Source organism: Lontra canadensis, unplaced genomic scaffold, assembly GCF_010015895.1.
Source record: "Lontra canadensis isolate GAN:19392208 unplaced genomic scaffold, GSC_riverotter_1.0 scaffold7, whole genome shotgun sequence".
In the NCBI taxonomy this organism is placed as follows: Eukaryota; Metazoa; Chordata; class Mammalia; order Carnivora; family Mustelidae; genus Lontra; species Lontra canadensis.
In genome coordinates, this window is record NW_022631001.1 from 26,653,197 (window position 1) to 26,680,728 (window position 27,532).

At 42.7% G+C, this 27,532-nt stretch overlaps 1 protein-coding gene across 6 annotated transcripts in view; it reads left to right on the forward strand.

Annotated features, from left to right (window-relative positions):
- STIM1 (stromal interaction molecule 1) overlaps positions 1–27,532 on the forward strand; it is a 185,198-nt gene that overhangs the window by 42,840 nt on the left and 114,826 nt on the right. The window contains exon 1 of one of the 6 annotated variants that reach the window (XM_032853260.1): positions 19,530–19,596. The exons of the other annotated variants lie outside the window; for them this stretch is intronic. Coding sequence (XP_032709151.1) covers positions 19,545–19,596 — 52 coding nt within the window. The 5' untranslated portion in view covers positions 19,530–19,544. Of the gene's footprint in view, positions 1–19,529; positions 19,597–27,532 lie in introns of those variants that run through there. 6 annotated transcript variants of the gene reach the window in all.

Below are 27,532 nucleotides of genomic sequence, written 5' to 3' on the forward strand. Positions count from 1 at the left end.
GAGGAGAAGATAAATGCCATGCTTTGAGGGAACAATACTCAGTTCAATCAGAGAACTGTCTGTCTTGTCTCTTGTGAATTGCAGCTGGCCCAGAAGTGGGTTGTAGGTGGATTGCATTCGTAATTTCAATCTTATAGAGTTGTGGGTTTCAATCCTCACTTTGCTTTGACTGAGGTACTTCTATTTTCTCAATCCTAGTTATCTTATTTTATACACACACATACACACACACACACACCCACCCATATATTATTATTATTATTATTATTATTATTATTATTTTTAGAGAGAGAGTGCATGAGCATAAGTGGGGGGTGTAACGGCAGAGGGAGAGGAAAAGCGAGAATCCCAAGAAGACTCCACACCCAGTGCAGAGCCCAACACAGCGCTTGATCTCACGACCCTGAGATCATGACCTGAGCCAAAATCAAGAGTCAGATATTCAACCAACTGAGCTACCTAGGTGCCCCATTTTCTTATTTAAAGATGAAGAGGTTGGGTTAGATTAATTGCATTCAGTAAATAGTTATTAAACTTTTCCTATGACCCAATCACTGTTCTAGGATAATAAGGACGTAGTGATGGAAAACCAGATACTGCCTCATGGACCTTCATCTAACAGAGATGGTTAGAAGATAAGAGTAAGGAAGTATATCTTACAGATTAAGACTTTAGTGGTTGAGGATCACTGTAGTCTAGCAGGCTTCCTGGAGATGGTGGGACTTAGTCTCTAAAACTCTGTTTAACCTTTATCTACTGCAGAAGTTCAGGGAGGCATTTGGATTGTAAAAATAACCTGCGTGCAAATAGGAGTGAGCAAGGAGGCTGCAGTGCTGGGGTGAAGATACTATCCTATATTGCTCTTAGGTGTGGCAACCCCCCCAGGGGCACTCTGCTGAGGGGATGTTTTCTGGGCAGCTGTAGGTAGCGCTGCCAGAGAGAATTTGCAGCTAAGAACACAGGGAGGGGCTGGTAGATGGGGCATCGATATTGTGGGTAGAGGCAAAGAATCATAAGTGATGAAGTCAGAAGTTAAAAGGATTGGGAGCTGGTGAGTTGTGGTATGTGAAATGGGTCAGGGCAACAGTTCTCATCTCAGGTTTTAAATGACAGAAGGACTTGAAACCTGAATATGTTTATATATAATTTACTAAGTTCTTATCATGAGCCAGGCATGGTCATTAACATTTTTAATGGTAAGCTGATTTAATTTTTTATCATTTAATTCTGATTTTTAGGGTATTTAACCTTTATACCAATCCTAAGAGGGTAGGTACTATTATTTTCTTATTTTACAGGTGAGGAAACAGAGGCCCAGAGAACTTAAATAACTTGCTCAAAATCACATGGTTAATGAGTGGTAGAGTTAGGATTCAGGCCTGGATCATACATTTTAGGGTCTTTGCTCTTAATCACCGTGCTGTGCAGTTTTAGGCAGTGAGAAGCTATCATAGATTTCTGGCTAGTGAAGCAACTTCTTGCCAGAATGTGGTGAAGGGCAGTGTCCCAAGGAGAGGTGGAATTGAAGGCAGGAAGACTAGCCTCAGGCTGTTGTAGTACTCACCTCACTTACTTTTGAAGGTATGTAAAGGTCTTAACATGACTTCCTGACATGGATCTGGCAGTGGCCAGCCCTACTTGTAATTAGCCCATTTTAGAAATCATTTTCTAAGGAATTTTAATCTACAGGAAGTTCTCTGGTCCGTATGGAACAGGCTGTTCCAGGTAGAAGAGCCCCAGGAATCAGGTCAGGATACCTCCTCGGGGTCAGAGTCCAAGCAGCATCTGGAAGCATTTGCAAGAGGGGAAGTATTAAGACTTCCTGCCACCGTTAGAGTTTGCTATCCTGATATGGGGGCAGTATCTCCATCATGGTTGGTTGCCTGGCTGCTCATCTTGAGAGACTGGCAAGTGGGCTGGGTTACGAGATGTGACGGACATAAGCCTTGTCCTTGAGCAATCTACAGATGACTGAGAAGATAAGCACACAGGCATGTACACTCAATATAGTGTCACAACTGCTACAGTAGAGGAACATAGATGTACTAGGAGAAAGGAAGGAGGGAGACCATTAGAAATAGGTGGCTCATTTGGTTAAGGGTCTGCCTTTGGCTCAATCCTGGAATCTAGCCAACATCAGGCTCTGTGCTCAGCAGGTAGTCTGCTTCTCCCTCTGCCCTTCACTCTGCTCATGCTCTCTCTTTTTCTCTCTTTCTCACTCTCTCTCAAAAAAAAAAAAAAAGAGTAATAGGTGAAATCACCTGAATAAAATCCATAAAGTCGGGGAAGGAAGGAGGTTGAAGATAGGGCTCAGGGGAACTCTGATATGTGTAGATAGAAAAGCTAGGGAAGGAGTCTGAGGAGGAACAATCCGGTAGGAGAAAGCACTGTCTGGGAAGCCAGGAATGGGAAGAGTTTCTAAAAGAAAGTGTCCAAGTGTCTATTGAAGAGAGAACAAGTTGGGTGAGACCTGAACTGAAGTGGTTGAGTCATTGGTGACCCGGTGAGGGCAGTTTCAGTAGATGGGTGGGGATGGAAGCTAGACTGCTGGGGGTGAGGGAGGGAGCAGGAGGTGAGGACACAGAGGGAGCAAGTGTAGACTTCTCTTTTGAGAAAAATAAAGGGACGGAAGGAAAGAAGAAGGTATTTTGAAGGGGGACCAGGGAAGGCAGGTTCAAAGATTGTGTTTTCTCAGAGTTGGTGAAGTGGAGTGGGGAGCTGAGCTGGTCTAGGTAGAGGGAGGAGAGAGGGAGAAATGTAACCAATGGAGATGCCAAGTCTCTCTCAGAGCTTCCTGTTCCTTTTGGAGCTACCCAACACTTTGGTGCTGTGTTGAAGCCTGCAGTGACGAGGAGGAGTATGGGGTAAGAGAGACCTGGACATTAATTATAATTAATGATGGCACCATATATTGAGTAACCTCTGCATGCTAGGCATTTTTCTAGATACATCGAACACTGTTCTAATGCTCACCACATAAATAAGTACAGTATAGTGGCCATTTTCCAAGCAGAGAGGTAAGAAACATTCAACCAGTTAGAGGTAGAGCCTGCATTTCCGCTGAGGTCTGTGAGCCCTCAACGTGTGCTCTCTCCACACCACTGTGTTGTTTTTCCCATTGGAAGCTCAGTCATTGAAAGGGGGTGAGGATGGGTGGATGGCCCAGAGAGATAAAGGTAGAGTTCGTGACTGGCCCTACGCTGGAGGGAATGTGACTTCATCTCTGGGGTGAAGGGGAAAGGCCTTCCTCTGTTTTCTCTCTGCTTAGCCAGTGACTTTCACTTTATTTATCTCTGGCTTTCTATACTTTCCTACCAATCCCTCTGAGGCCCCAGCTGCTGCCTGTTGTTGATGACTTACAGAGCAAAAAAAGGATAAGTTTCTTTTTTTAAAAAATATTTATTATTTGAGAGAGAGATTGAGAGAATGAGTGGGAGGAGGGGCAAAGGGAGGAGCAGGGACTCGAGCCCAGGACCCAAGGATTGTGACCTGAGCCGAAGGCAGAAGCTTAACCGACTGAGCCACCCAGGCGCCCAAAAAGGATCAGTTTCTAAGCCCAAGCTATTCTTTTCGACAACTTACCTGTGAGGACTTGCTGAGCTCTACGATGCCACTCTCTTTGGCACAGGGCATGTGGTAAGCTTCTTGATAAATATTTTTATTTGAATGAAATAATTTTGGATCAGTGGAAAGAGCAAAACACTGAAAATTAGAAGACATGATTTCAAGTCTAAGTGAGCAGCTACGTTACTCAGGCAGGTTACTTCCCCTTGCCTATTTATTTGACATAAGGCGGACACTGTGTTTTACTCATCCCTGTACCCACATACCTGGCTCATGGCCTGATTGAACAGGTGTCCTGAGTAAGTTATTATGGAGTAATTTAATCTGCTCATCTGTTAAATGAGGGAATTGGACCTTTTGATTTCTAAAAATCATCCAATTCTTGGGGCCCCTGGGTGGCTCAGTGGGTTAAAGCCTCTGCCTTCGGCTCGGGTCATGATCCCGGGGTCCTGGGATCAAGCCCCACATCAGGCTCTCTGCTCGGTGGGAAGCCTGCTTCCCCCTCTGTTTCTCTCTGCCTGCCTCTCTGCCTACTCGTGATCTCTGTCTGTCAAAAAAAAAAAAAAAAAAGTCATCCAATTCTAAAAATGTATTCTTCTATGAGGGTTTATATCCTTTAATATAAAATAGTAAGTGTATGGTCATTTATTTAGGGCTTACTACTTGCCAGGCACTGTGTGATGCTCTTTACACATTTTTTTAGATGATTTTTAAAAATTTTAAATTTTGTCTTAGTTGTTTAGAAATATTGTGGTCCCTTGGGCTATCAGCTTGACAAGGACAGTACGACCTCTGCATGTTGTAACTCAATGCAACACAGTCCTGGGCATGTATTGGAAGCTCAGTAAGTATTTGTTGAGCAAAGAATGAATGGATGTATTATCATTACAACAGTTAGGTAACAGAGGTACTATTAGCTCCATTTTACTAAGAAAATTACAGTTCAGTGGTCATAGAACCAGTAAGTAGCTAAGATAGAGGATTCAGACCTAACTGTAGAATTAATGCCTTTACCATTTAATACCACAATGCCTCCACTTATCTGATGTTAAAAAGAAAATTTTTTTTTTTAAGTAGTCTCTACATCCAAAGTGGGGCTCGAACTCACCTTCCTGGGATTAAGAGTTGCTTACCCTTCCAGAGTGAGCCAGCCAGGTGCCCCCACTCACCTGATATTTTAATTGAAAAATTGAAAGGAAGGAAGAGAGTAAGGAAAAATGCAGAGCAGAAAGTCACACTTTCGTGAGGGATTGGTGATGGGGTTAGATGTTGGGCACCAAAATTTTATTCTTGCTAAGACTTGGCAAATATTTCTAGCACCTTAAGAAAACAAAGGGTTTATAAAAGCAGCTACTATTCATTGGGTATTTCATTATTGTGTAATAAATCAATGACATTTAGAAGCCATTTCTGTTGTTTTAATGATCATCTGTTCATTGAAAACTCTTGAATTTGTGTTTCCAGCTCAGACGTCTCTGAACTTTAGACTTGTTTATCTAACCTCTTAATTGAGATTTTGGATGTGTATTCAGCATTTTATTTTATTATTTTTTAAAGATTTTATTTATTTATTTGTCAGAGACAGAAAACATAGGCAAGGGGAGCAGCAGGCTGAGGGAGAAACAATTTCGCTGTGGAGCAAGGAACCCGATGTGGGACTCGATCCCAGGACCCCAGGATCATGACCTGAGCCCAAGGCAGATGCTTAACTGACTGAGCCACCCAGGCATCCCATCTAATCAGCATTTTAAACTTAACAAGTTCATACACTTTCAGTTTGTCAGCAGATCCTATTGTTTTACCTTTAAAATGTATCCAAAATTCAGATATTTTTCATAACCTCTGCTACTACCACCTTGATCTGAACTACTCTTGTCTATTAAGTTAATAGCCTTTTAAGTTAATAGCCTTTTAGTTGGTTTCCTGCTTTTGCCTTTGTCTCCCAATAGTTTGTTTTAAATGGAACAGTCCGAATGATGCTTATAAAATGTAAATCTAATCATATAGCTTTTCTGTTCAAAACTGTATCTTTTGAGAAAAAGCCCAAGGGGCGCCTGGGTGGCTCAGTGGGTTAAAGCCTCTGCCTTCAGCTCAGGTCATGATCCCAGGGTCCTTTGATCGAGCCCCGCATCCGGCTCTCTACTCCTCGGAAAGCCTGCTTTCTCCTCTCTCTCTGCCTGCTTGTGATCTCTGTCTGTCAAATAAATAAATAAATAAAATCTTAAAAAAAAAAAAAAGAAAGAAAAGAAAAGAAAAAGCCCAAGTCCTGGGCTCTCAGTTACCTGGCTTATCTTTATCTCCCCTCCATCTGCTCACCCTGCCCCTCTGGCCTCCTCGCTCTTCTTCCAACAAGACGGACATGCTCCTGCCTCGAGCCCTTTGCATTTATTTGTTCTTCCCTCTTTTTCCTCTTTCCGAGTGGCTCCTTAGCTCATTTCTTTCAGATCTTTTGGTCAAATGCCAAATATCTCAGTGAGGATTTCTTCAGTCATTCTATTTAAAAATAGCCACTCCTTTCTCAAAGCACATTGTAACCTCTTTCTCTGAATTTCTCCACAGCATTTATCACCATCTGATAGATTTCTTTCTCCAGGCTTCTACCTTGTTAGTTGCACAGGAGGAGGGATTTTTGTTCCTTGCCAGTCCTCAGTGCCTGGAATACTGACTGGTATGTAGCATAGGCTTAGTAAGTATTTGTTGAATGAAATCATTTGAGGTAGGTACATTGCTAGAGGCTCTACAGATACTTGTTTACTTTTCTTCACAGCCTAGCAAGGTGAGGACAGTTATAAGTGAGGGAAATTATTTGTCCAAGATTGCATGTCTAGAAGGTTGTACTGCCTGGGTCTGCTGCACTTAATACATTGTCAGATCCCCAAAAATATTATAGAAGGACAGAGTCTAAATATTACTGCTTTGCTGCTGAGCGAAGTGTATAAGCCATAGGCCTGGATACCAGAGGAAAGGCAAAGTCTGAGTGTCCTGCATTGGGCATTGTTCATTGGCTCCCATGGGAACACACTGATACCCGGGATGCGGCCGCAGCTGGAAACTGACAACGTGCCTGGAAAGAGGGCTCTGGGTGCGATCTTCCCGTGTGCCATTTGACACACCTTTGGCTTGTACACACAGAAAGGGAACCCCTTCTGGGTTTGTGATGATTTAAGGAAAATTTTCTTCTCCCCTCCCTGGGAAGGACCTTCTTCCCACAGTTTGGAATAACATTAGAGTTACTTCAGGCTGGTTACCTCACATCGCTCTTCTTTCCTGAGGTTTAATGTCAGCCAAGCTCAGAGTGTCAGCCACATCCAGGGTGTACTGGAGTGTGACTTTTTATGGGGTGGTGATTAGTGTGGTGATTAGTCAGAGCTGTTCCTAGAGTAAAATGGGGCTAGTGTCTGAACTCTCTTTAGGGTAAAATGAGGCTGAATTCAGATGCGATCTTAATAGAAGTGTGTCACTGTCAGAAAAGAAGGCGAGGGAGAATAAGATTGGGATGCAAACTGCCCCCCCACCACCCTGCCACTGGGATATGCACTCTCTCTCTCCTAAGTCTCCGTACCTGTTACCATTTTTTTTTATTGTGTCAAAATACATATAACATAAAATTTACCATTTTAACCATTTTTAAGTGTACAGTTTGATGGTATTAAATACATTTATGGTGTTGTGAAACCATCACCACCATGCATCTCCAGGATGCTTTTCATCTTGTAAGACGGAAACTTAGACCCATTAAACACTAACTCCCTTTTCCTGGTGCACCTGTCCCCAGGCCCCTGGCAGTTATCATTCCACTTTCTGTCTCCGTGATTTTGACTACTCTAAACCCAGGGGCCAGTAAGTTTGGGGTGAGGGGCCTGGTGAAGACTTGGACTTGAAAGAGACCCAGACACATGGAGCAGAAGCAGCTGTGTTCAGGGTAAGATTGTTCTCAGTGACATGACAGGAGCAGAATAGGAAGAAGTGGAAAAAAGTCATCATGGTGTATGACATGGTCAGTGACATGTCCAGAGAATAGTGATAGTGAAGTGTACATCAGAGTGGTCCCCAGAGTAAAATGAGAGTGGAATCAGAGCTGTTCACAGGAAATAATGAAAATAGGTTGAGAACTTTCCGCAGGGTAAGGTAAGCCCATGGAAAAGTGTAGGGGGGTAACAGTACTGTTCCCAGGGTGAGAGAAAGAAAATAGTATGTTTGAGCAGGCACAAGTAGCAAAGGAAGCGTAGTGAGAGGAAAGAATTTTAGGGCAACATATTTAGGAGATGAGGCTAGGGAGACAAGCAGATCTCAGATTGTAGAGAGCCTTGTATGTCCTGTTAAGGATTTGAAACTTTATTCCTTTGGCAATGCAGAGGCCTTGAAAAGTGTCAAATAAGGGGTAGATAGTCAAATTTGCTTCTGGTCACTGTGCCCTGTGTTCCCAGGAGAGCTAAGGCCAGGAAAGTCTAGATAGACTATGACAGCCTAGGGACTTGAGGCAAATGTTTGCTGGAAACCATAAGGATCTGGATTATGTGTCTGAGTTGAGATACATGAGGGAGGAGTGGAGTCTCAGGAAAATCACAGAGCCTTTCCTGGACTTGACCAAAAACTAAGAACGTAGGGCGGCTGGGTGGCTCGGTGGGTTAAAGCCTCTGCCTTCGCCTCAGGTCATGATTCCAGGGTCCTGGGATCGAGCCCCGCATCAGGCTCTCTGCTCAGCAGGGAGCCTGCTTCCCCCTCTCTGTCTGCCTCTCTGCCTACTTGTGATCTCTCTGTCAAATACATAAATTAAAAAAAAAAAAGAAATTAGTTCTTTCATTAGAAAAGTAATAAAAAAATAAAGAGTATCTGAAGTGACTATAAATGGCAGAGACTGTTAGTTGTCTTTGCCAATATTGACTCTCTCATTCTTTTTTTAATGACAGAGCACTTGAGTTTTAGCTGGGCGTATATCAACTTTTTGTAACTCTTTGCAACTTCTTGTGGCCGGATGCCCAAGTTCAAACTAGTGGAATCTAAGTGGAAGTGGCATATCTGCCACTTTTGGGGTCATGTGCTTAAAAGTACTGGCTGAATGTTTCTCTTGTCCTTTTTCCTTCCTGCCAGCTGGGGGATGATGAGAGCTACAGCACTTTTTGGTCCCAGAGATGGAAGTGTCACATTGAGTGAGGATGGCAAAGTTCCACTCTGTGCCACAGACTGCTCACTGCTAAACTGTTATATGCGAGAGAAGTGAACTTCTCTTTGATTTAATCTACTGTGAACGGGGGTCTCTTAGTTATAGTAGCTTTAGCTACCCCTCACTGATGCAGGGAGGTGTTGGGTTAGGGCGGCCTCAAGTTGCTTCTTCCTGCTGCTCCTGGATGACTCTCAGCCTCCTTGCTGGGGCTCCTTGCTGTTGCTTTCCCTGCCTCTTAGCTGTAATTCCTATTGCTCCAGATGATTCCCTGAATTCTCTCATGTACTTAAAAAATTTATTGAGGTGAAGGTTGTATCATTATGAAGTTAACCGCTGTAAATTGAACAGTTCAGTGGCATCCAGTGCATTCACAGTTTTATGCCCCCACCATCTCTATTCAGTTCCAGAACATTTCTACTACTGCAGAGTAAAGCACCTACCTATTCAGCAGTTTCTTCCCATTTCCCCTTACCCCTGGCAGCCATCAATCTACATTCTCTCTGTGGATTTAATTATTCTGGGGATCTCATATAAATGGAATCATACAATATGTAACCTTTTGTGTCTAACTTCTTTATTTTTTAATTTTTATAAAGATTTTATTTATTTTTGCACAGGTGCGTGTGTGACAGAGAGAGACAGAGAAAGAGAATGAACAGGAGCAGGGGAAGGGGCAGAGGGGAAGCAGACTCCCCACTGAGCTTGGAACCCCATGCGGGGCTCTATCCCAGGATCTTGGGATCAGGATCATGGCCTGAGCAGATGCTTAACCAACTGAGCCACCCAGGCACCCTGTGTCTTTAACTTAGCATAATAATTTGAAGTTTTGTCCACATTGTAGCATTTATCAGTACCTCATTTTCTTTAAAAGCTTTTTCATTGTGGTAAAATATATAACATATAATTTGCCATTTTAAGCATTTTAAAATACGTAATTCTGTGGCAATAATTACATTCACCGTGTTATACAAACATCCCCATTCTTTGTTTCCAAAACTTTTTCGTCATCCCAAAAGAAACTCTGTACCCATTAAGCAATAACCTCCCCTCAGCTCCTGTTAAATTCTAATCTATGTTCTGTCTCTATGAGTTTGCTTATTCTAGATATTTCATATTTCCTGTGTTTTATATAGGATCATACAGTATTTTTCCTTTTGTGTGTGGCTCATTTTACTTAGCATAATGTTCATAAGTTTCATCCTTGTTGTAGTATATATCAGAAAACTTCATGCCTTTTTATGGCTGGTATTATATCATATGATACTAGAATATACACACACACCCCACCCCACAGTTGTTTGTCCATTCATCTGGTGATAGACACTAGACCCGTGGGCTGTTTCCACCTTTTGGCTCTCAGTAGTGTGGTGATAGACAGACACGCATGTACATGTACTTGTTTGAGTACCAGTTTTTTTTTTTTTTAAGTAGGCACCATGCCCAATGTAGGGGTCAAATTCATGACCCTGAAATCAAGAGTAGTATGCTCTACTGGCTGAGCCAACCAGGTGCCCCTGAGTACCAGTTTTTAATTGTTTTGGCTACATACAGGACCTAGGAGTAGAATTGTGATTAAAGCATAATTCTATATTCCACTATTTTAGGAACCACCTGAACTTTTTTCCACAGCAGCTGCACCATTTTACATTCCTATCAGCAGTGTCTAAGGGTTCCATTTTTCAGTTCCTTTGCTGATACTAGTTATTTTTCATTCATTTTGTCTTAATTACAACTATTCTAGTGAGTGGGACATGGTGTCCGTGTATTTTTTTTTTTTTTTAAGATTTTATTTATTTATTCGACATAGAGATCACAAGTAGGCAGAGAGGCCGGCAGAGAGAGAGAGGGGGAAGCAGGCTCCCTGCTGAGCAGAGAGCCTGATGTGGGGCTCTATTCCAGGACCCTGAGATCATGACCCGAGCCGAAAGCAGAGGCTTAACCCACTGAGCCACCTCAGTGGGTATGTTTTTTTAAACTTTTTAAACTGAGTATTTTTTTTTAAAGGATTTTATTTTTTATCATGTTATGTTAATATTTTTAAAGGATTTAAAAAAAATTTAAGTACAATCTACTCCCCGGCTTGGGGCTCAAACTTAGTGCCCCAAGATCAAGAGTCACATGCTGTACTGACTGAGCCAGCCAGTCACCCCTCATTGTGGCTTTGATTTGCATTCCCCTAATGATGAATGATGTAGAGCATCTTTTCATGTATTTGTTGGCCGTGTGCATCCTTGGAGAAATGTCTGTTCAGTGACATTAAATGACAAATCCTTTGTCCATTTAAAATTAGATTGGCTTTCAGTTGTTGAGTTGTTAGAATTCTATATATATTCTGAATATTAGACCCTTATCAGATAATATGATTTGCAAATATTCCTTCCCATTCTGTAGATAGACTTTTCACTTTCTTTTTTTTTTATTCTTTTTTTACATATATATTTTAAATATTTTATTTATTTATTTGACAGAGAGAGATCACAAGTAGGCAGAGAGGCGGGCAGTGGGAGAGGGAGAAGCAGGCTCCCTGCTGAGCAAAGAGCTGGATGCAGGACTTGATCCCAGGATCCCGAGATCATGACCTGAGCCGAAGGCAGTGGCTTAACCCACTGAGCCACCCAGGCTCCCCTGTTTTTCACAAATTTTACATTTATTGTGATGCTGTCTTTTTGTGAGTGACAGAACTACAACTCCATCTGACTTAAGCAAGAGAGGGACTTAGTGACTTGAAGTAAGTAAGAGGCTAGAAGTCTATTTACCTTTAGAAACAGCAAGATCAAAAACAGCAAGGGGCTTGAATGATGTCATTTGGACCTAATCTCTCTTCCTTTGGCTCTGCTTTTCTTTGTTTCGGTGTCATTCTTAGGCAGGCTCCACCCTTGCAGTGGCAAAGATAGTATCAGCTTTGGGTGTGCATTCTACTAGCTAAGTAACCGCTATTGAAAGATAATACCTCTTTCCTGATGGTGCTGGCAGCCTAGGGTACGATTTTGGCTTGGGTCATGTGTCCACCCTAAAGTAATCACAGAAGAATGCGGGACTTTCATTGGCCAACAGTTACGTTCTTTCTACTCAGGGAACCCAGGGGTTAGGGACAGCTCCCTGGAGCCATGTGGGCTGAGAGCAGGTAAGAGTGGTCCGTTAAGGGAAGATCAAGGTGCATTTACATGAAGAAGGGTTTGGGAGATGGGGAGATAGATGAGCAAAATTCACAGATGTTCACTACAAAAAAAAGAAGCCTGTTTCCAGTACTTAAAACTCAATCAAATAGAGCTGCTGTGCTTGAAGAACCAAGTATTACCAAGGAACTTGGGTGAGAGGGGCGGTGTGCAGAGCAGAATTTGAAAACTTCTGGACAGTTTATCCACTAAATATTTGTTTGTTGTGTGATAGTTCTTGAATCCTTTCTTCCTATCTTTCTGGACTTCTGTAGAAGAGATCGTTTCCTCCAGTCAGGGAAAGTGAGGTAAGTACCAGAGCCAGTTACTGCCTGGAGCTGAAGAAGCCAAGGACCTTGCTTAGTTAGCCCTGACAGCAACCTGCTTTTCTTTCTTTCTTTTTTTTTTTTTAAAAGCTTTTATTTATTTATTTGAGAGAGAGAGTGAGAGAGAGCATGAGAGGGGAGGAGGTCAGAGGTAGAGAAGCAGACTCCCCATGGAGCTGGGAACCTGGATGCTGGACTCGATCCTGGGACTCCGGGATCATGACCTGAGCTGAAGGCAGTTGCTTAATCAACTGAGCTACCTAGGCCCCCAAACTGCTTTTCTTGAAGAAGCCCCAAGCCTTTCAAATTTATTATTATTTTTTAAGATTTTTATTTATTTGACAGACAGAGATCACAAGTAGGCAGAGATGGAGGCAGAGAGAGGGGAGGGGGAAGCAGGCTCCCTGCTGAGCAGAGAGCCCGATGCGGGGCTCGATCCCAGGACCCTGAGATCATGACCTGAGCCGAAGGCAGAGGTTTAACCCACTGAACCACCCAGGTGCCCCAAGCTTTTTGAATTTAAATAGAGACTCAGAGAACAGGAAGGAGTCACGTTATAATGTACTGGTTAATGTGAATGGTGAATTATAGTTGTATCCTCAGCATTTTGCAAGGGCTCCATGTGCTAGAGTGTATAGAGCTGTGAGCTGGATTCTGTTTTGTAAATTGCCCTCATACATCAGCCAGCTCACCACACAGCTAACAGCCATTCAGTATTGTTTTTGTTTTTTTATTTTTTTTAAGATAAAATACTGAACATAAAATGTGCCACTTTAAAGTGTACAGTTCAGTGCTTTTTTTCTTCCAACAATGTTGAGCAACCATCACCACGATCTTAATTCCAGAACATTTCATCATCCTAAAATGAAACCCCATTACCCGTTAATCAGTCATTCCCTATTCTCTAGCCCTTGACAACCCACTTTCTGTTTCTGTGGATTTGCCTGTTCTGGACATTTCATTTAAATGGAATCATGTCTGGCTTCTTTCACTTAGTATAATGCTAGTATATATTTATCTTATTATTGTCTTATGATGCTTTTTTAGAAGTAGAATTATCTCACAGATCTACCAGGTAGTCATTTCTTCTATCCTGAAATATATGCTTGGGATGGACCTACCTAAGAGTTGGGAGTAGCACCCACATCAGATCCTTGACCTGTCAAATAAGAGCTCTCATAGTAGGGAAGGGCAAGTGGAAGCCTTTTCAATTGCTGTCTGCTCCCCCCCCGCCCCCCGGTGATCCTGAGTCAAAACCAATACCACATTCTGTGAGGGACGGTGGAGATTAGTGCTACTCTTAAGTATCTTAAGAATACAATAATGGTCGTCCCTATTATATTGACATTTAATTCATTGGTCTGACTTCCTACAAAACTGGATGGATCCTAGGGAATGTGATTTCAGCAGTTCATCTGAATAGCCCTAATTATGACTGCTGGCGTGCGTGTGGCATCTTTGTTAGAGCACGTTAATATGTGGACATTGATTTGGTGAATGCATTCTTTTCTATCTCAGTCAGTCCAGTGGAGCAGATTCAGTATACCTTTCTGGTTTTGCTCAGGGCTGCATAAACACTTCCACTCCTGTACTCCTTGTCATACTCCTAGTCATAATCATAATCATTACGTTGATGAGGTCATGCTATAATCAGCATGAGCAAGAGGAGGTTAGCACTTGCAGGCCTTGGTAAGATACATGTGCTCCACAGTGGGTTCTGTCACCTTCTTTGCCAAAGTGGGTGTATTTGTTTTTAAAATATGTCCACAAATGTTTGATACTCATCCTATCAAGAGGTAGAGCCAATTCCCCTCTTCTTGACTAAGTTGGTAACTTGAATCCAACAAATAGAGTAAACTAAAAGCGATGGTACATGACTTCAGAGACAAGGTCATAAGAGTTTGTCTGTCTGTCTCTTGGATCACTCACTCTAGGGGAAGCCCACCAATATATTGTGGAGGCTCTCAAACAGCCTAGGGAAAAGCCCACATGGAGAAGAACTGAGGCTTCCTTGATTAACCTCCAGCACTGATTTGCAAGGAGTGTGAGTGAGCCATCTTGGAAGTAGATCCTCCAGACCTAGTCAAGTCTTCAGCGACAATAGCCCTTCATGAACCTTTCTGAGAACTCTGAGCCAGAACCACCTTTTAAGGCGCTTGCTGATCCCTGACTCTCAGAAACTGTGATAATAAGTGTTTATTGTTTTAAGCAACTTAGTTTTGTTGTGTAGCAATAGATACTAATACACAGCCCCACAAGCTGTATGTGAGAGTTCTAGTTGTTGGACATTGTTTTCGACACCTACTATTTGCCTATTTTTTTAATTCGAGCCCTTTTGATTAGTGTGTAGTATTACTGCAAGTGGTTTTAATTTGTGTTTCCCCAATGATTGATGAAGTAGAGGATCTTTTTATTGATACATATATGAATAATATATACATATGGCAAATAAATATATGTATATAAGTCTAGACTGTATGTGTGTATATATGGCATATATACACATTGATCATATCTATATCCATACACACACACACTTTCTGGATTTATTATTCCGTGAAGTGCTCAGGTTTTCTGCCCCCGCTTTTTATTGTGTTGCTTGTCATTTTATTTGTTTGTCGGAGTTCTTTATGTATTCTGGAACATACAAGTTCTATATTGTGAATATCTTTTCTCAGTTTATCAACTTTTTCTTTTATGTTTAGCCCTTTTGTGTTCTTTTAAAGAAAACTTTGCCTATTCCAAGATCAGGAAACTGTTCTTCTATTTTCTCACTTATAAGCTTTATTCTTTCATTACTTTCACACAGATCTGCAGTGATGTGAAGTTACTTTTTTTGGGTATGGTGTGAGGTAGTGAAGGTATATCCCCCCATCCCTCACCCACACTTGGATATCCAGTTGATCTAACACCATTTATTGAAAGTATTATTCTTTCCTTTCTGTACTATAGTGTCATCTTTGTTATAAGCCAAGTGACCATTATGTGTGGGCCTGTTTCAGATTCTCTGTTGTATTCCGTTGGTCATTTTGTACCCTTGCACCAAGTCCACACTGTCTTTATTATTATTATAATGGGTGTTGATATTTGGTAGTGTAAGTCTATCAGCTTGTTCTTCAGGACTGCCTTGACTGTTCTTGGTCCTTTGTATTGCTAGATGAAATTTAGAATCAGTTTGTCAATTTCTGCTAAGAAAAAAAACTTACTGGAAATTTGACTGGGTTTGCATTGAATCTGTGTTTTAATTTGGGAGGACTGACATCTTAACTAGGTGTAGTCTTCCAGTTCACAAATGTGATATGTCCTTCCATTTAGCTAGAGCTTTACAGTTATTTTTTCTATAGTAGTCTGTAAGTTTCCTTCTGGCGATCCTATATCTCTCCCCTTGCCCCAGGATTTAATGTATTTTTGACACAATAGTAAATGGTACTACTACATTTTAAAGGTATTATTATTATTATTATTACTATTTTTAGAGGGAGAGAGAGAATCTTATTTTTTAAATTATTTTAAAATAAAAATTACTTATTTTTAAAATAGAACTTTATTTTTTAAATTTTTATTTATTTATTTGAGACAAAGAGAGAGACCAAGCAGGAGCAGAAGGGGTGGGGAGAGGGAGAGGGAGAAGCAGACTCTCTGCTCTCCCTGCTGAGCAGGGAGTCTGAAGCTGGGGCTCAATCTCAGGACCCAGAGATCATGACCTGAGCCGAAGGCAGGTGCTCAAAGGACTGAGCTACCCAGGCGCCCCAGAATTTTATTTTAACAACATAAATCTTACACTGTAGAAGATTTTTTTTCTCTTGTACATTTTCCGTTTAGTGGCCCTTAAGAGAAAGTTCCTTTCACATTTCACTGTTTAACAGAATGTCTCGACAGAATCCTTTAACTGGCACGTGAAGAAAACTTATATCCTACTGTATAGCAAATCTCCTATGCTCCATAATTTGTAATATTTTCTTAAATCCTAGGAAATATTTAATTTTTAATTTTTAATTTTTTAAAGATTTTATTTATTTATTTGAGAGAAAGAGCCAGGGAGAGAGAGAAAGAGAGAGCACAAGCAAGGGGAGCATCAGAAGCAGAGGGAGAAGCAGACTCCCCACTGAGCAGGGAGCCCAGTGTGGGGCTCAATCCCATGACCCTGAGATCATGACCTGAGCCAAAGGTGAGTGCTTAACTGACTGAGCCACCCAGGCACCCTGGAAATATTTTATATATGTTGTTCAAACAGCATTTGCTAACAAATGAATGCAGTTTGAAAAATAGAAAAATATTGCTTTTCATGTACCATTTAACCTCATTTTTTACTGCAGCAAGAAGGAAATAGTGTTTCACAATGATATGTGCCTTTTGTTTTTCACTATTAAGCAGGAAACCTATGAAGAGGCTTCTTAAATAGATTGGGTTTTCTCTGGACTTTAAACATCACAGAAAATATATAGAGGTTTATCTCTAGATTTGATTTTTAGATCTGTTTTTAATAATAATGGCTTTATTTCATTATTTAATACAAGGGTCAACAAGCTATGCCTACTTGTATAAATAAAGTTTTATTGGCACACATCCATATTCATTTGTTTACATATCACCTATGGGTACTTTTATACTCTAATGGCAAAGTAATTCAGTTATAATAGAAAATATATATCCTGGGCACCCAAATAGCTTAGTTGGTTAGGCCTGGGGCTCTTTTCTTCCTTCCTTCCTTCCTTCCTTCCTTCCTTCCTTCCTTCCTTTCTTTCTTTCTTTTTTTTTTTTTTCCAGATTTTATTTATTTATTTGAGAGAGAGAGCCAGAGGGAGGGAGGAGAAAGCACAAGCTGGGGGAGCAGCAGAAACAGAGGGAGAAGCAGACTACCCACTGATCAGGGAGCCTGATTTGGGTAGACGTTTAACCAGCTGAGCCACCCTGGCGCCCCTGGGCATGGGCCTATTGATTTCAGCTTGGGTTATGATCTCAGGGCCATGAGATTGAGCCCAGAGTCTGGCTCAGCACTCAGGTGGGAGTCTGCTTGAGATTCTCTCCCTCTGCCCCTCCACTGAAGCATGTACCTGCGCATGCTCTCTCTCTCTCTCAAATAAATAAATAAAGCTTAAAAAAAATATATGGCCTGTGAGCCTAAAATATTTACTCCGGGCCTTGAGAAAATATTTGCTGACTCTGATTTAATATACCAAGGCACAGGACACACTAAGGCTGCAATTCATTGTTAATAATAAATGTAAACCCATATTTTAAGTAGTCTCTTGATAATTTTGAATTTTTTTGGTCAAGTTATTGTTTGAAGCAATTAGATTATTTTTTACCCTGTACTGTAGCTTATAAAAAGTTATACTGAGAATAGAAGGGTCAACTTTGTTATTTTACTATTATTTATTTTTGTTTGTAATTTTAATATTATCCTCAATCCATGAGGATTATTTTTTTATTTTTGTTTACTTATTTGCAAGAATCCCTTAAAATCATTTTATCTGTGTGGTGAGGTTTGGTTTGGTTGGTAAAAAAATAAAAACCATGATATATAAGTTCATTTAACTGCAATACATCCTAGTATCCTAAAAGCAAATGAGTGACTTCAAACACTGATGTTCTCCCTCAGACACTGTGGAGTTCCCCCTCTACCCTCAGGACATCTTGTATGTGGTAGTTGATGTGGAAACATCTGACAGACTCAGAAAGGGGATCATCCTTAGTCTGTACGGTTAATATTGACAAAGCATAATTCTTATGTTTTAAGATTAAAAATAATTATGGGGGCACCTGGGTGGCTCAGTGGGTTAAGCCTCTGCCTTTGGCTTAGGTCATGATCCTAGGGTCCTGGGATGGAGCCCCACATCAGGCTTTCTGCTGAGCAGGGAGCCAGCTTCTCCCTCTCTATCTGCCTGCCTCTCTGCCTACTTCTGCCTACTTGTGATTTCTCTCTCTGTCAAATAAATAAATAAAAAATCTTAAAAACAACAACAACAACAAATATGGAATAAGAGTTTTCACTTTTCTTCCTGTACTTTCGTTAGAAAGTCTTGTGCAACCCATTTTGGAATGACTGTCTTAATATATATTGTTTGTATAAATTCCTTCTGAATGTGGGCATGATTTCCGAATATAAATACAAGTTTATGGCATAATACAACTCTGAGTCCAGTAAAGATGACCTTGTGTGGACAGTGTTGCCAGCAGCTGCAGTTACAGAACCTGGAAGCCTAGCAAAGCCTCTCTTAGATGCTTCATCTGTTCTTACTGTGTGTGTGGGCAGCTCTGTTCCAATAAGATTGAGTCTGCAGCTAATTAATCCAAGAATTTAACTTTCAAATGAAGGATATAGGACCGTGTCTTCTTGCCAGTCCATAACCCACCAAAAATATTGCAGTGAGCACAACCACCAAGCCAGCAGGCCTCATTAGTTGGGGATTCACTTTGTGGAGTTGACAAAAGTTTAAGTATGGAGTGACAGTGCTTGGGTTCAAATTCTGGACTTTTTATTTTATGAGCTGAGTATTCTTAGACAATTTTACTTTAATCTATGTCTCAGTTTCCTCTGATATTAAATGGGGAGAATAGTATCCAATTTATAAGGTTGTTAGGAAAAATCAGTTTTTCCATATAAAGTGCTTGGAATAGTATCTGGCATGTGTGAAATGCTCAATGGAATGTTTGTTAGTGTTTCACTTTTTGAAGGCTCAGATTTTGTCAGTACCCTGAGAATATTTGTTTTTCTAATCAGACTTTCTTTTTTTAATGTAAATAGTATCTATTCAATTATTGTTTTTTAAATTATTCACATATGATGTATTATTCATTTCAGGGATACAGGTCTGTGATTCAGCAGTCTTATGTAACACAGCCCTCAACCACAACAGGTACCCTTCCCAGTGTCCCATCACTAGCCACCCCATCCTCTGACTTCCCCCCTCCCCTCCAGCAACCTTCAGTCTAAGCAGACTTTCTTAACCAAATTCATGAGGTTGATCTATGAAACAAGAATGCCAGTTTTTAAGTTTACCTCGAGACATGGAACTATCACATCTACTGGAATGCTTGTTTTGGTAGGACCAGTGCCTTTTCTCCCTTTGGGTTGCACTGTCGAACTCCAAATCCTAATCAGAATGGTTATAGTGAACATAGAATCTGAATTAGGGCCTTAGTTAGATGAATGCAGTGTTTTGTTCTAATGCCAAAGTGGCTAAAATGAGTATTTATTACCTTTTAAGAATTTCTTCACTTAAAATGCCAGACATTCACTTTCAGCCTCTTTGTCACTTGCCATAGGTTCTTTTGGTCTGATCCACTCCCTGTGGACTTGGACTCTGAAGAGCTGGTGACGTGAAGCAGCAGATGGCAGTGGTGGTGGTGCATGTAGCAGAGTGGAGCTCCTGGGATAGCAGAGGTGTGGTACAGTGGCTGTGTTGTGGAGGCTGGCAGTAGTGGAGTACCTGGGCATTGGCAGCTAGCACTCACTTGGCTTCTCTGTGCTCTTTGGAGCAGTGGAGCAGGGGAATATGAGGTTTGCTGACAGACTAGTTCTGCCACCTGATTTTAGGCATTGTTCTTGGCATCTCTCTCTGGTTTTCCATTTTCAGGTGAAGCTGAGCTTCTCTTTTTAATAAGTTATTTTTTTGCTTAGACTAGCCAGAATCAGTTTTGGTTGTTGAACTTATAAACTAAGTTGTTCTTGCAGCTGGGAACCCTGGCTGATCCAGGGATTATGATAGCCTGCTGCAGTCACCTCACAGTAGGGATGCCAAGGTCACAGGAAAGCAACTGGAACATTTGAATGTCATTGGCTCCCTTTCTTCTTGAGAGTGTTAGAATCGCTCTATTCCCAGGGCCGTGGCATATAGCAGTTGCTCAGTAAACCTTTGTGGAAGGAAATGAATGATGGGCTCGTTCTGTCAATGAATCCATTTGTGTGTCTGCCAATACATGTCTGTGACTTTGCTTTTTCTCACCTTCTATAGCTGATCAACCTCCCTGATAAGGGATATATTTTTTGGGGGTACCTGGGTGGCTCAGCCTCTTAAGTGTCTGCTTCCAGCTAAGGTCATGATCCCAGGGTTCTGGGATCGAGTCCTGCATCGGGCTCTTTGCTCATCAGGCAGTCGGCTTCTCCCTCTGCCTGCCACACCCCCTACTTGTACTCTCTCTCTCTGACAAATAAATAGATAAAATTAAAAAAAAAAGAGGATACATTTTTTCTTTAGGTATGTCAATACACATGTAATCCTGGCTTGGGAACTATTCTGTCTTTTAAACTCTCTTGGTTTATCTGTCCTCTGTGAACCTTTTAGTTTAGCTCTGGGATTATGTGATTGTGATTGTGATTTGTGTGTGTGTGTGTGTGTGTGTGTGTGTGTATAGAGGGGCCCCTCGCAGAGCCCTAAAGTACCCATAAGAACTTGAATCCCTTCCTGGTATCACAGCTTTCTTGGCATTCTGGAAGCCATCATTTCTTGAGTCTTCCTCATGAGGCTTGTTGGTGGAATAAAGAAAAGACCATAGAACCATAGATAGTCACACGCACGCGCACACACACACACACACACACACACACACACACTGAACTATAGTTGAACCTCAGATTTGCCACCTAATAACTTACGACTGTTGGTAAATTTTATATACATATCCTGTTTGGCTTTTCCTCTGATGCCCTCTCTGAGATTGGGAAAGACAGGAAATACAGGCCTTTTATTTCCTCTTTTCCTCTTGTTTTAAAGCAGGCAGACCTCTGCTCCAGGTCTGCCATGTATGGAAATTGGCAGTTAGCACCCATATTCTCCTACCATGAGGTCATTTGCTTATGTTTCCTGAGCTTCTTCCTGGGGGCTATGAGATGATGACCTTCTGAGGCTGGAGGTGCTAGGATTTTGAGAGTTTGGGGTGGTTTGTTCCTAGTTCATTCAGTTCTTGCCTCTCTTCCTGGTGAAGTGGCTGAGGCTGGTGGCAGTACACCTGAGGTCCTTCTCTCTCCATCCCTAGAACACAGTGTTTGACTTTGGGTTCTCATAAATCAGGGCTGGAGCTTTGGGATGAAGTTCTTTGAACACACTAATCAAGGCGTAAGGATCCTCTGGCCTAGCCTTCTTGAGTTTCAGGCGCAGACCCAAGCCTTTAACTTGTCCAGGTTGACACAGTTGGTCAGGAGCAGAGTGAGCATCTGAAGATACTAATAAGGGCAAATTGGGATCCCTGCAAAGACTAAGCTCTACCTGAGACCCACTGCAACATAAAGCTGGCAGGGTTGGGGAGGGGCAGGGTTTATTCTGTGTTTGTCTTTCCTGCATCTTGTCAAGAGTCAACACCTCACTTCGGTTGCTTTGGTTTGTTCCCACATTTCATTATTTAGAGAGGACCTCAGTCTGCAGTGCTTGGTCTGAAACACACCCTAGTCCTAAACTGTATGCTTGGGGCTGTAGGTTACCAAATTTACAGACAACAGTCTTGTGCCTCTGTGGACACGTGACCAGCTATGAATAGATCTGAAGTTCTGAGAGAGCCTCAGCTCTTCCCCCACCTCCCCACTCCCAGGAGCCTTCCTGGTGGTAATTTCCTCAGTGCTCAGACAGCTAGACAGAGAATGGAAACAGGGCAATCTGCCCATCCCCTTTTAGGAGGCGATGCAGGCTCAAGTCTGTATGAGCAGGCTCTGGCCTCTTGGGTCTTTGCTGTATCAGATGAAGTGGAAGTGCTTAGCATTTAGGAGGGAATAATACCCTTCTGCCCTGGTTGGGATTTTTGTTATTTTACAGAGATTGCTAAAACTCAGAAAGATTTACTAAGTAACCCACTGTCACGCAGCAACAACTTGAGTCCAGGCCTTCGGATCTTGTCCTTTCTAAATGACAGCTTCCCTCTTTATAACTGTCTTTAGTAAATATAGGGCTAGGATAATTGGGGTGGTCTATCCTTGGGGCCACTTGTGATATTGATTGATCCCATATTACTTGGAGAAATGGGGATGAACCTGAAGGGAGAGGGAGAAGGAAGGCCTGTCATTGTGTGAGCAGCAAAGGGAGCTAAGTGGATGGCTGTCTTGGAAGGGCTGCTGCCGTGTGCCATCTTAGTGAACCCAGGTCAGATAGTGGCTGTCCTGCAGGCTAGTCACCATGTTTCTTTACATGGCATTTAAGGCACTCAGAGGTGGGGTTTCTGCTTCAAAACCCCTACTTTCTCTCTCCTTACTTCCTATCACACAGACTATTCTTTGTTCTATTGTTCACCAATCTGCTGCCATCTTCCAAGCATGGACATTTATAGGCTCTGGGAAGATTCTAGTTAAAACTTAACTGTTGTCCACCTAGGGCTGAGCAGACAGTTTTGAATACCAGTTACCCGAGAATTATTTTGGCCTGAGCTCTCTCATTCATTCTTTCATTCCTTCACGTTCAGACCTTCTAACATACTGTGTACTCTTTCTACCCCAGACACTGTACCAGGCCCTGGGAATTAGTAACACGAGAAGACAGATATCGTTTGGGCTCTCCTAGAGCTTACAGAGTAGCAGGGAATGCAAAAATGAAGCAAATAATTACAGTAAAATCTGATGAATGTCATGAAGTGGAAATAAGGGAAGTGATGAGAGGGTACATATTTCAAGGGATCTTTTATCTCCTCACATTACCTGAGGAGATGACATTTAAGGGAGACCTGACAATTGAGAAGAATTAGCTAAGGAAATGGGGTTAAGAAAGGCAATTTTAGGCAGCAGACAGAGTATATGCAAAGACCTGGAGGCCAGGTGATAGGGATAAGGCCATGTTCATGTTGGTTCATTTATTAAGCAACCATTTATAGCTGATGGGTTATATCATGTACTGGGCTAGGACTTGGGGTATAAGAAACAATCAGATGTCCCCTTCCTGTCCGGAGAAATTTAGTCAGGAGCAGTGGCATCGCTCCTTGTAACCAGGATGCTAAGGTCACCCTAGATCTTAGACTCAGTCTCCTGGGTTCCATGTGACAGGACTTAACACCTTTAGAGAAATGACCTGCCCTTGAGCATATGGTGCACCTGTCAAGCAGAGAGGACATGGACCTTAGTTGGACACTTGCAGCATTTGCTCTTATTCCAGGCTTCACGCTCACCAGATCTTTGGTTGATGGAGCTCATCTACAGAGTTGAGGTTGATGGAGGTCTAGAGATTGGTTTTTACCCCAGTAGGAACATAGTAGAGCCTTTCTGGCTGAGATGAAGTTGCCTTGGTTTTTGGAGCTCGTTGTCACTGATCTCGTGTTTGTTATTGGGATTGAGTGGTATCAGACCCATCCATTTTCTTGAATTGATGTCTGTTAATGAGTTCTGGCACTGCTAGTGGACAGGAGTCTTAGGGGCTAGCTGTCTTGGACAATGCACTGTGTGACTGCAGGGTGAGGCATTGACAAGACTGTGTTGTGAATGGGACCACCCCTCCCTAGTTGTGCAACACTTCATCTTTGTGGCTCTGGTTGATGGGAGGTTATTTAAACACTGACTGTGTGCCCCAGGCTAGGTGGTTTATATTCTTCACTTAAAAGTCCCAAGAATGCTCTGAGGTAAATGCTATTAGGATCCTCACTTACAGATGGGAAGACTGAAGGTCCAGGGAAGCTAGCTCATGGTGGCTTGGAGTTCGAGTTCTGGTCTGACTGAAGTCCATGCTTCTTCCCCACTCCCAGCTATTTCCCAGTGAGGTTACAGGCTTTAGGTCTTGCCTCTCATCTTGTTGCCATGGCTTCCTTGGCCTTGTCTACTTGGACTTATCTGCCTGGCCTCCCTGTGTCAGTAACCCATGGATTCTCAGCATGGCCGAGGTTCAGGAATGTGCCTGCTTGGGAGATACCCTAGAGTATCTAAATCGTTTTTCCCATCTAAATTTTTGTGCATGTGTTTGGTGTGAGGCAAGAATATAACTGTGGCTAAAGTCACTAAAGAGAAGTAAGTCAGCTCTGGATTTGTCAGGCCGTCTTTCTTGCTCCAGCTTCCCCAGCACTCTCAGTAGGACAGAGACTAGGGGATAGTTCACCAGAGAGGAAGGAGTCTGAGTGAAAAAGGCACTGGGTCTGGGCATGGGTGATGGGATGAGATCCCCTCAGGCTTCCTGAGGGGCCCAACTACTGGGCTTGGTTGGATCTTTATAAATTAGTAGCCCCCCTTCCAGGGGCTTATGTTCTTGTTTCTTTCTTTTAATGGAGGACCAGTCTCTTCACCTGGGGATCCTGGAGCTACTGACCTTAGTCTGAGAGGGCTTTTTCTTTCCTGAGCTGTCAGGGGTGTAGGAGTATGTTTGCTGTGGAGAGGGAGGTGTGTGGGGCAGAGTCTGGGGAAGGGGGTAGTGAGGAGGGATGTGTAGGCACTACCTCAGCTGCCTCTGTTCACTCTTTCTTCTCCCCTGCGCCCCCGTGGAGGCTTTGTGGTCTCCGTTTTATGTGAGGAGTAGGGTTCTAAATACCACGAGGCTGCTGCACCCACCCGTCTGGTGTTCCAGCTCCACCTGACTGCTTGCAGCGCCTGAAGCATGACAGGCTTTTTCATACATTCTGTTCCCTCTGTCAGGAATGTCCTTCCCTTCTTCTCTACCCCATGTATACCCACTCGTCCTTCAAGACCTGGTTTAGATGTCCCCTTTTCAGTGATGCTGCGTCCTATCTCTTCTCTCTGTGGAGGGAGGCACACCCACTTCTGTGCCTGCACAGCACTTTGTACAGGCCTCTGTGGTGCTGTAATTATCCACCTAACTGTCTGTCTCCTTCTCCATGTATGGAGCCTCTCGAGAGCAAGAAACAGAGTTGGTTTTGTCTCTTGTTAGCAGGCACAGGGCCTGAGGGAGACCTGACTATCCGTAATTGTTGCCTTGAATGATGCTGATGTCTGAACTGGAGGTAGATGGTTGCCTGCTGCTCTCTTGTGTACCTCCATGAGCTACAAAAGGGTTCTCTTCTGTGATTCAGTGTACTGCACGTTATCGTCCAGGTTCCCTAGCCCTGTAACCACAGGTCACAGTGGCTGTCACGCACAGGGAATCGTTTCTGTTGTGCGCCACAGATGGTATCTTTGTCTGCTTTGCCTTACCTTGTCCTTCACCCACAGTGCTCTTCGAAGCCCCTGGGCCCAATCCAGGGAATGAGTAGAGAGGAAATGCCAGAAATGAGCTACTCTTGGCATCCTGACTCTTTGACTCTCAGGTTTGGCCCTGTGGGGCAGCACAAAGGGAGAAAATGGAAATGAACTGTTCCCTGTAACAGCTGCTGAACGAGATCTCCTTCAGATTGTGCATACGGTTACCGGTGTGGCGGAAGCTGCGGCTGGGTCTGAGACCCTCAATTCTTCTTCTAACCTAGCTTCTTCTTCTTTTTTTTTTTAAGATTATTTATTTATTTATTTATTTGACAGAGAGCAAGAGATCACAAGCAGACAGAGAGAGAGAGGGAGAAGCAGGCTCCCCGCTGAGCAGAGAGCCCAATGTGGGGCTTGATCCCAGGACCCTGAGATCATGACCTGAGCTGAAGGCAGAGGCTCAACCCTCTGAGCCACCCAGGCGCCCCCAACCTAGCTTCTAACCTTTCTCACAGGGCCGTGAGCCTGAACAAGTCCTGTTACACTTGGTTTTCCCCCAACATTAGGCCGTGTACTGTGACATTGTTATCCATCTCCCTTCATTTTAATAGAGAAGGAAACTCAGGTCCATAGGGAGGCATGGGACAAGCTCAAGGTCATATGACCAGTGTCAGCTGAGGCTGGACGATGGTCTTCCCACTCCCAGCAGAGTGCTACTCCCTTTGCTGCCTCTAATATCAGTTTTCTTTTTCTACTTGTAATTCCTGTTGATTGTGAACTTGGTGAGGATGAGTCAGCTGGGAAACTGATTATCTTGTCCTTTGGTCGCTCTCTCACTCTTGCACTGCCTGGACCCAGGAGACATTAAGGAAAGACTTGGTGAAGGACTGAATAAAAACCCAAGTTGCTGCAGGAGGACCTCATGAGCTAAGCCAGAAGAAGACTAAAGAAAGCAGATCCCTCTCTGTTTTCCTGGAACATCTTTGGTTTTGATGATGATTCCCGTGGTTTGGCTTTCCCAGTGTTAAACGCAGCGTTGGCTGGAGCATGGAGGAGATGTGGTTTGTAACAGTGGTGTTTGATCCTTGTGGAAGCCAGATCTGTAATGAAGCTTCTGGGAACATACCACATCTGGGCTAGCCAAGGATGCCTTTGGGTCTTCAGACCTTTCCCTTGCTCCCTAGCAGCAATCATAGGACATAGGAGATTCTGTGTAGCACTGCAAATTCCATTACAGATAGATAACATTTGTCCAGTGCTTATCATGCTTTCAGGAACTATTTTAGGTATTTTATAATTCTCTTAATACTTATAATCCTCCATGAGTAGTTACTATAATTAAAAAAAAAACTTTTCAAAGTGACTTTATTGAGTAAATTTATAAAAAGTAATATTCACTTGTTTTCAGTGTTGACAAATATGTACAACCTTTGTAATCTCTCCCCTGCAGTCAAGGTATAGAACATTTCCATCAATAGGTACTATTATTATCCTCATTCTAGAGGGCAGAAAAGTGAGGTGTAAGAGGAGTTAAGTGACATTGAAGGGATGTCCAAGGTGTCGTGGCTTATAAGTGATAGCACCAGGATTTGAACTCCAGAACCCATATTCTTAACTACCATATTGCTTTCCATCTCTTCATTTGTGGTTCAGGCATGGCCTCTCTTGCTCAGGTGGACAAGACATTAAGGAGTAAGATGACTTAGGCTTAGAGTCTAAGCATTCAAGGCATCCCGGGCAAGAGGCCCAGAGGTAGGCAGTGGGGAGGGATGAAACGGCAGTCTCAGTGCTAGAGTCCCAGGATCCAAGCAGGCAGAGCTACTTGCCTTTTGCCCAGTCTTTGCCTCTCCAGGCCCTGACTAGGGAGCCTCCTCACAAGGTATCATGTAGAGCCTGAAAAAGGGGCTGGCTCCTCGGCTCGCATAACTGAGATCTGACACAGAAGAATAGTCTCACGTGCTCTGGGAGTGCTGTCTGTGGTGGCCTGCCTCCAGTGCTGGGCTAGGCACTCTAAGGGCCACATGGACAGGCCAGAGCATATATAAAAGGAGGCATGATGGAGAGAGATCCTGAAAATCTGTCCTTTGAAGAGGGGTTGAGGAACCAGATTTGGAAGTCCTGAAGAGCAAATGTAATCATTGTCTTCATATCCTGAAAGGCCATGCTTTGGACAAGAGCATTAACTTGTTTTTTTCTGTGGCTTCAGAAGGCATAATTAGAGAGCCCTGTGGGTGGGACAATATAGCATGTTTTGGAAAAACTGAGGTACAGTGGATATGACATACCTCAT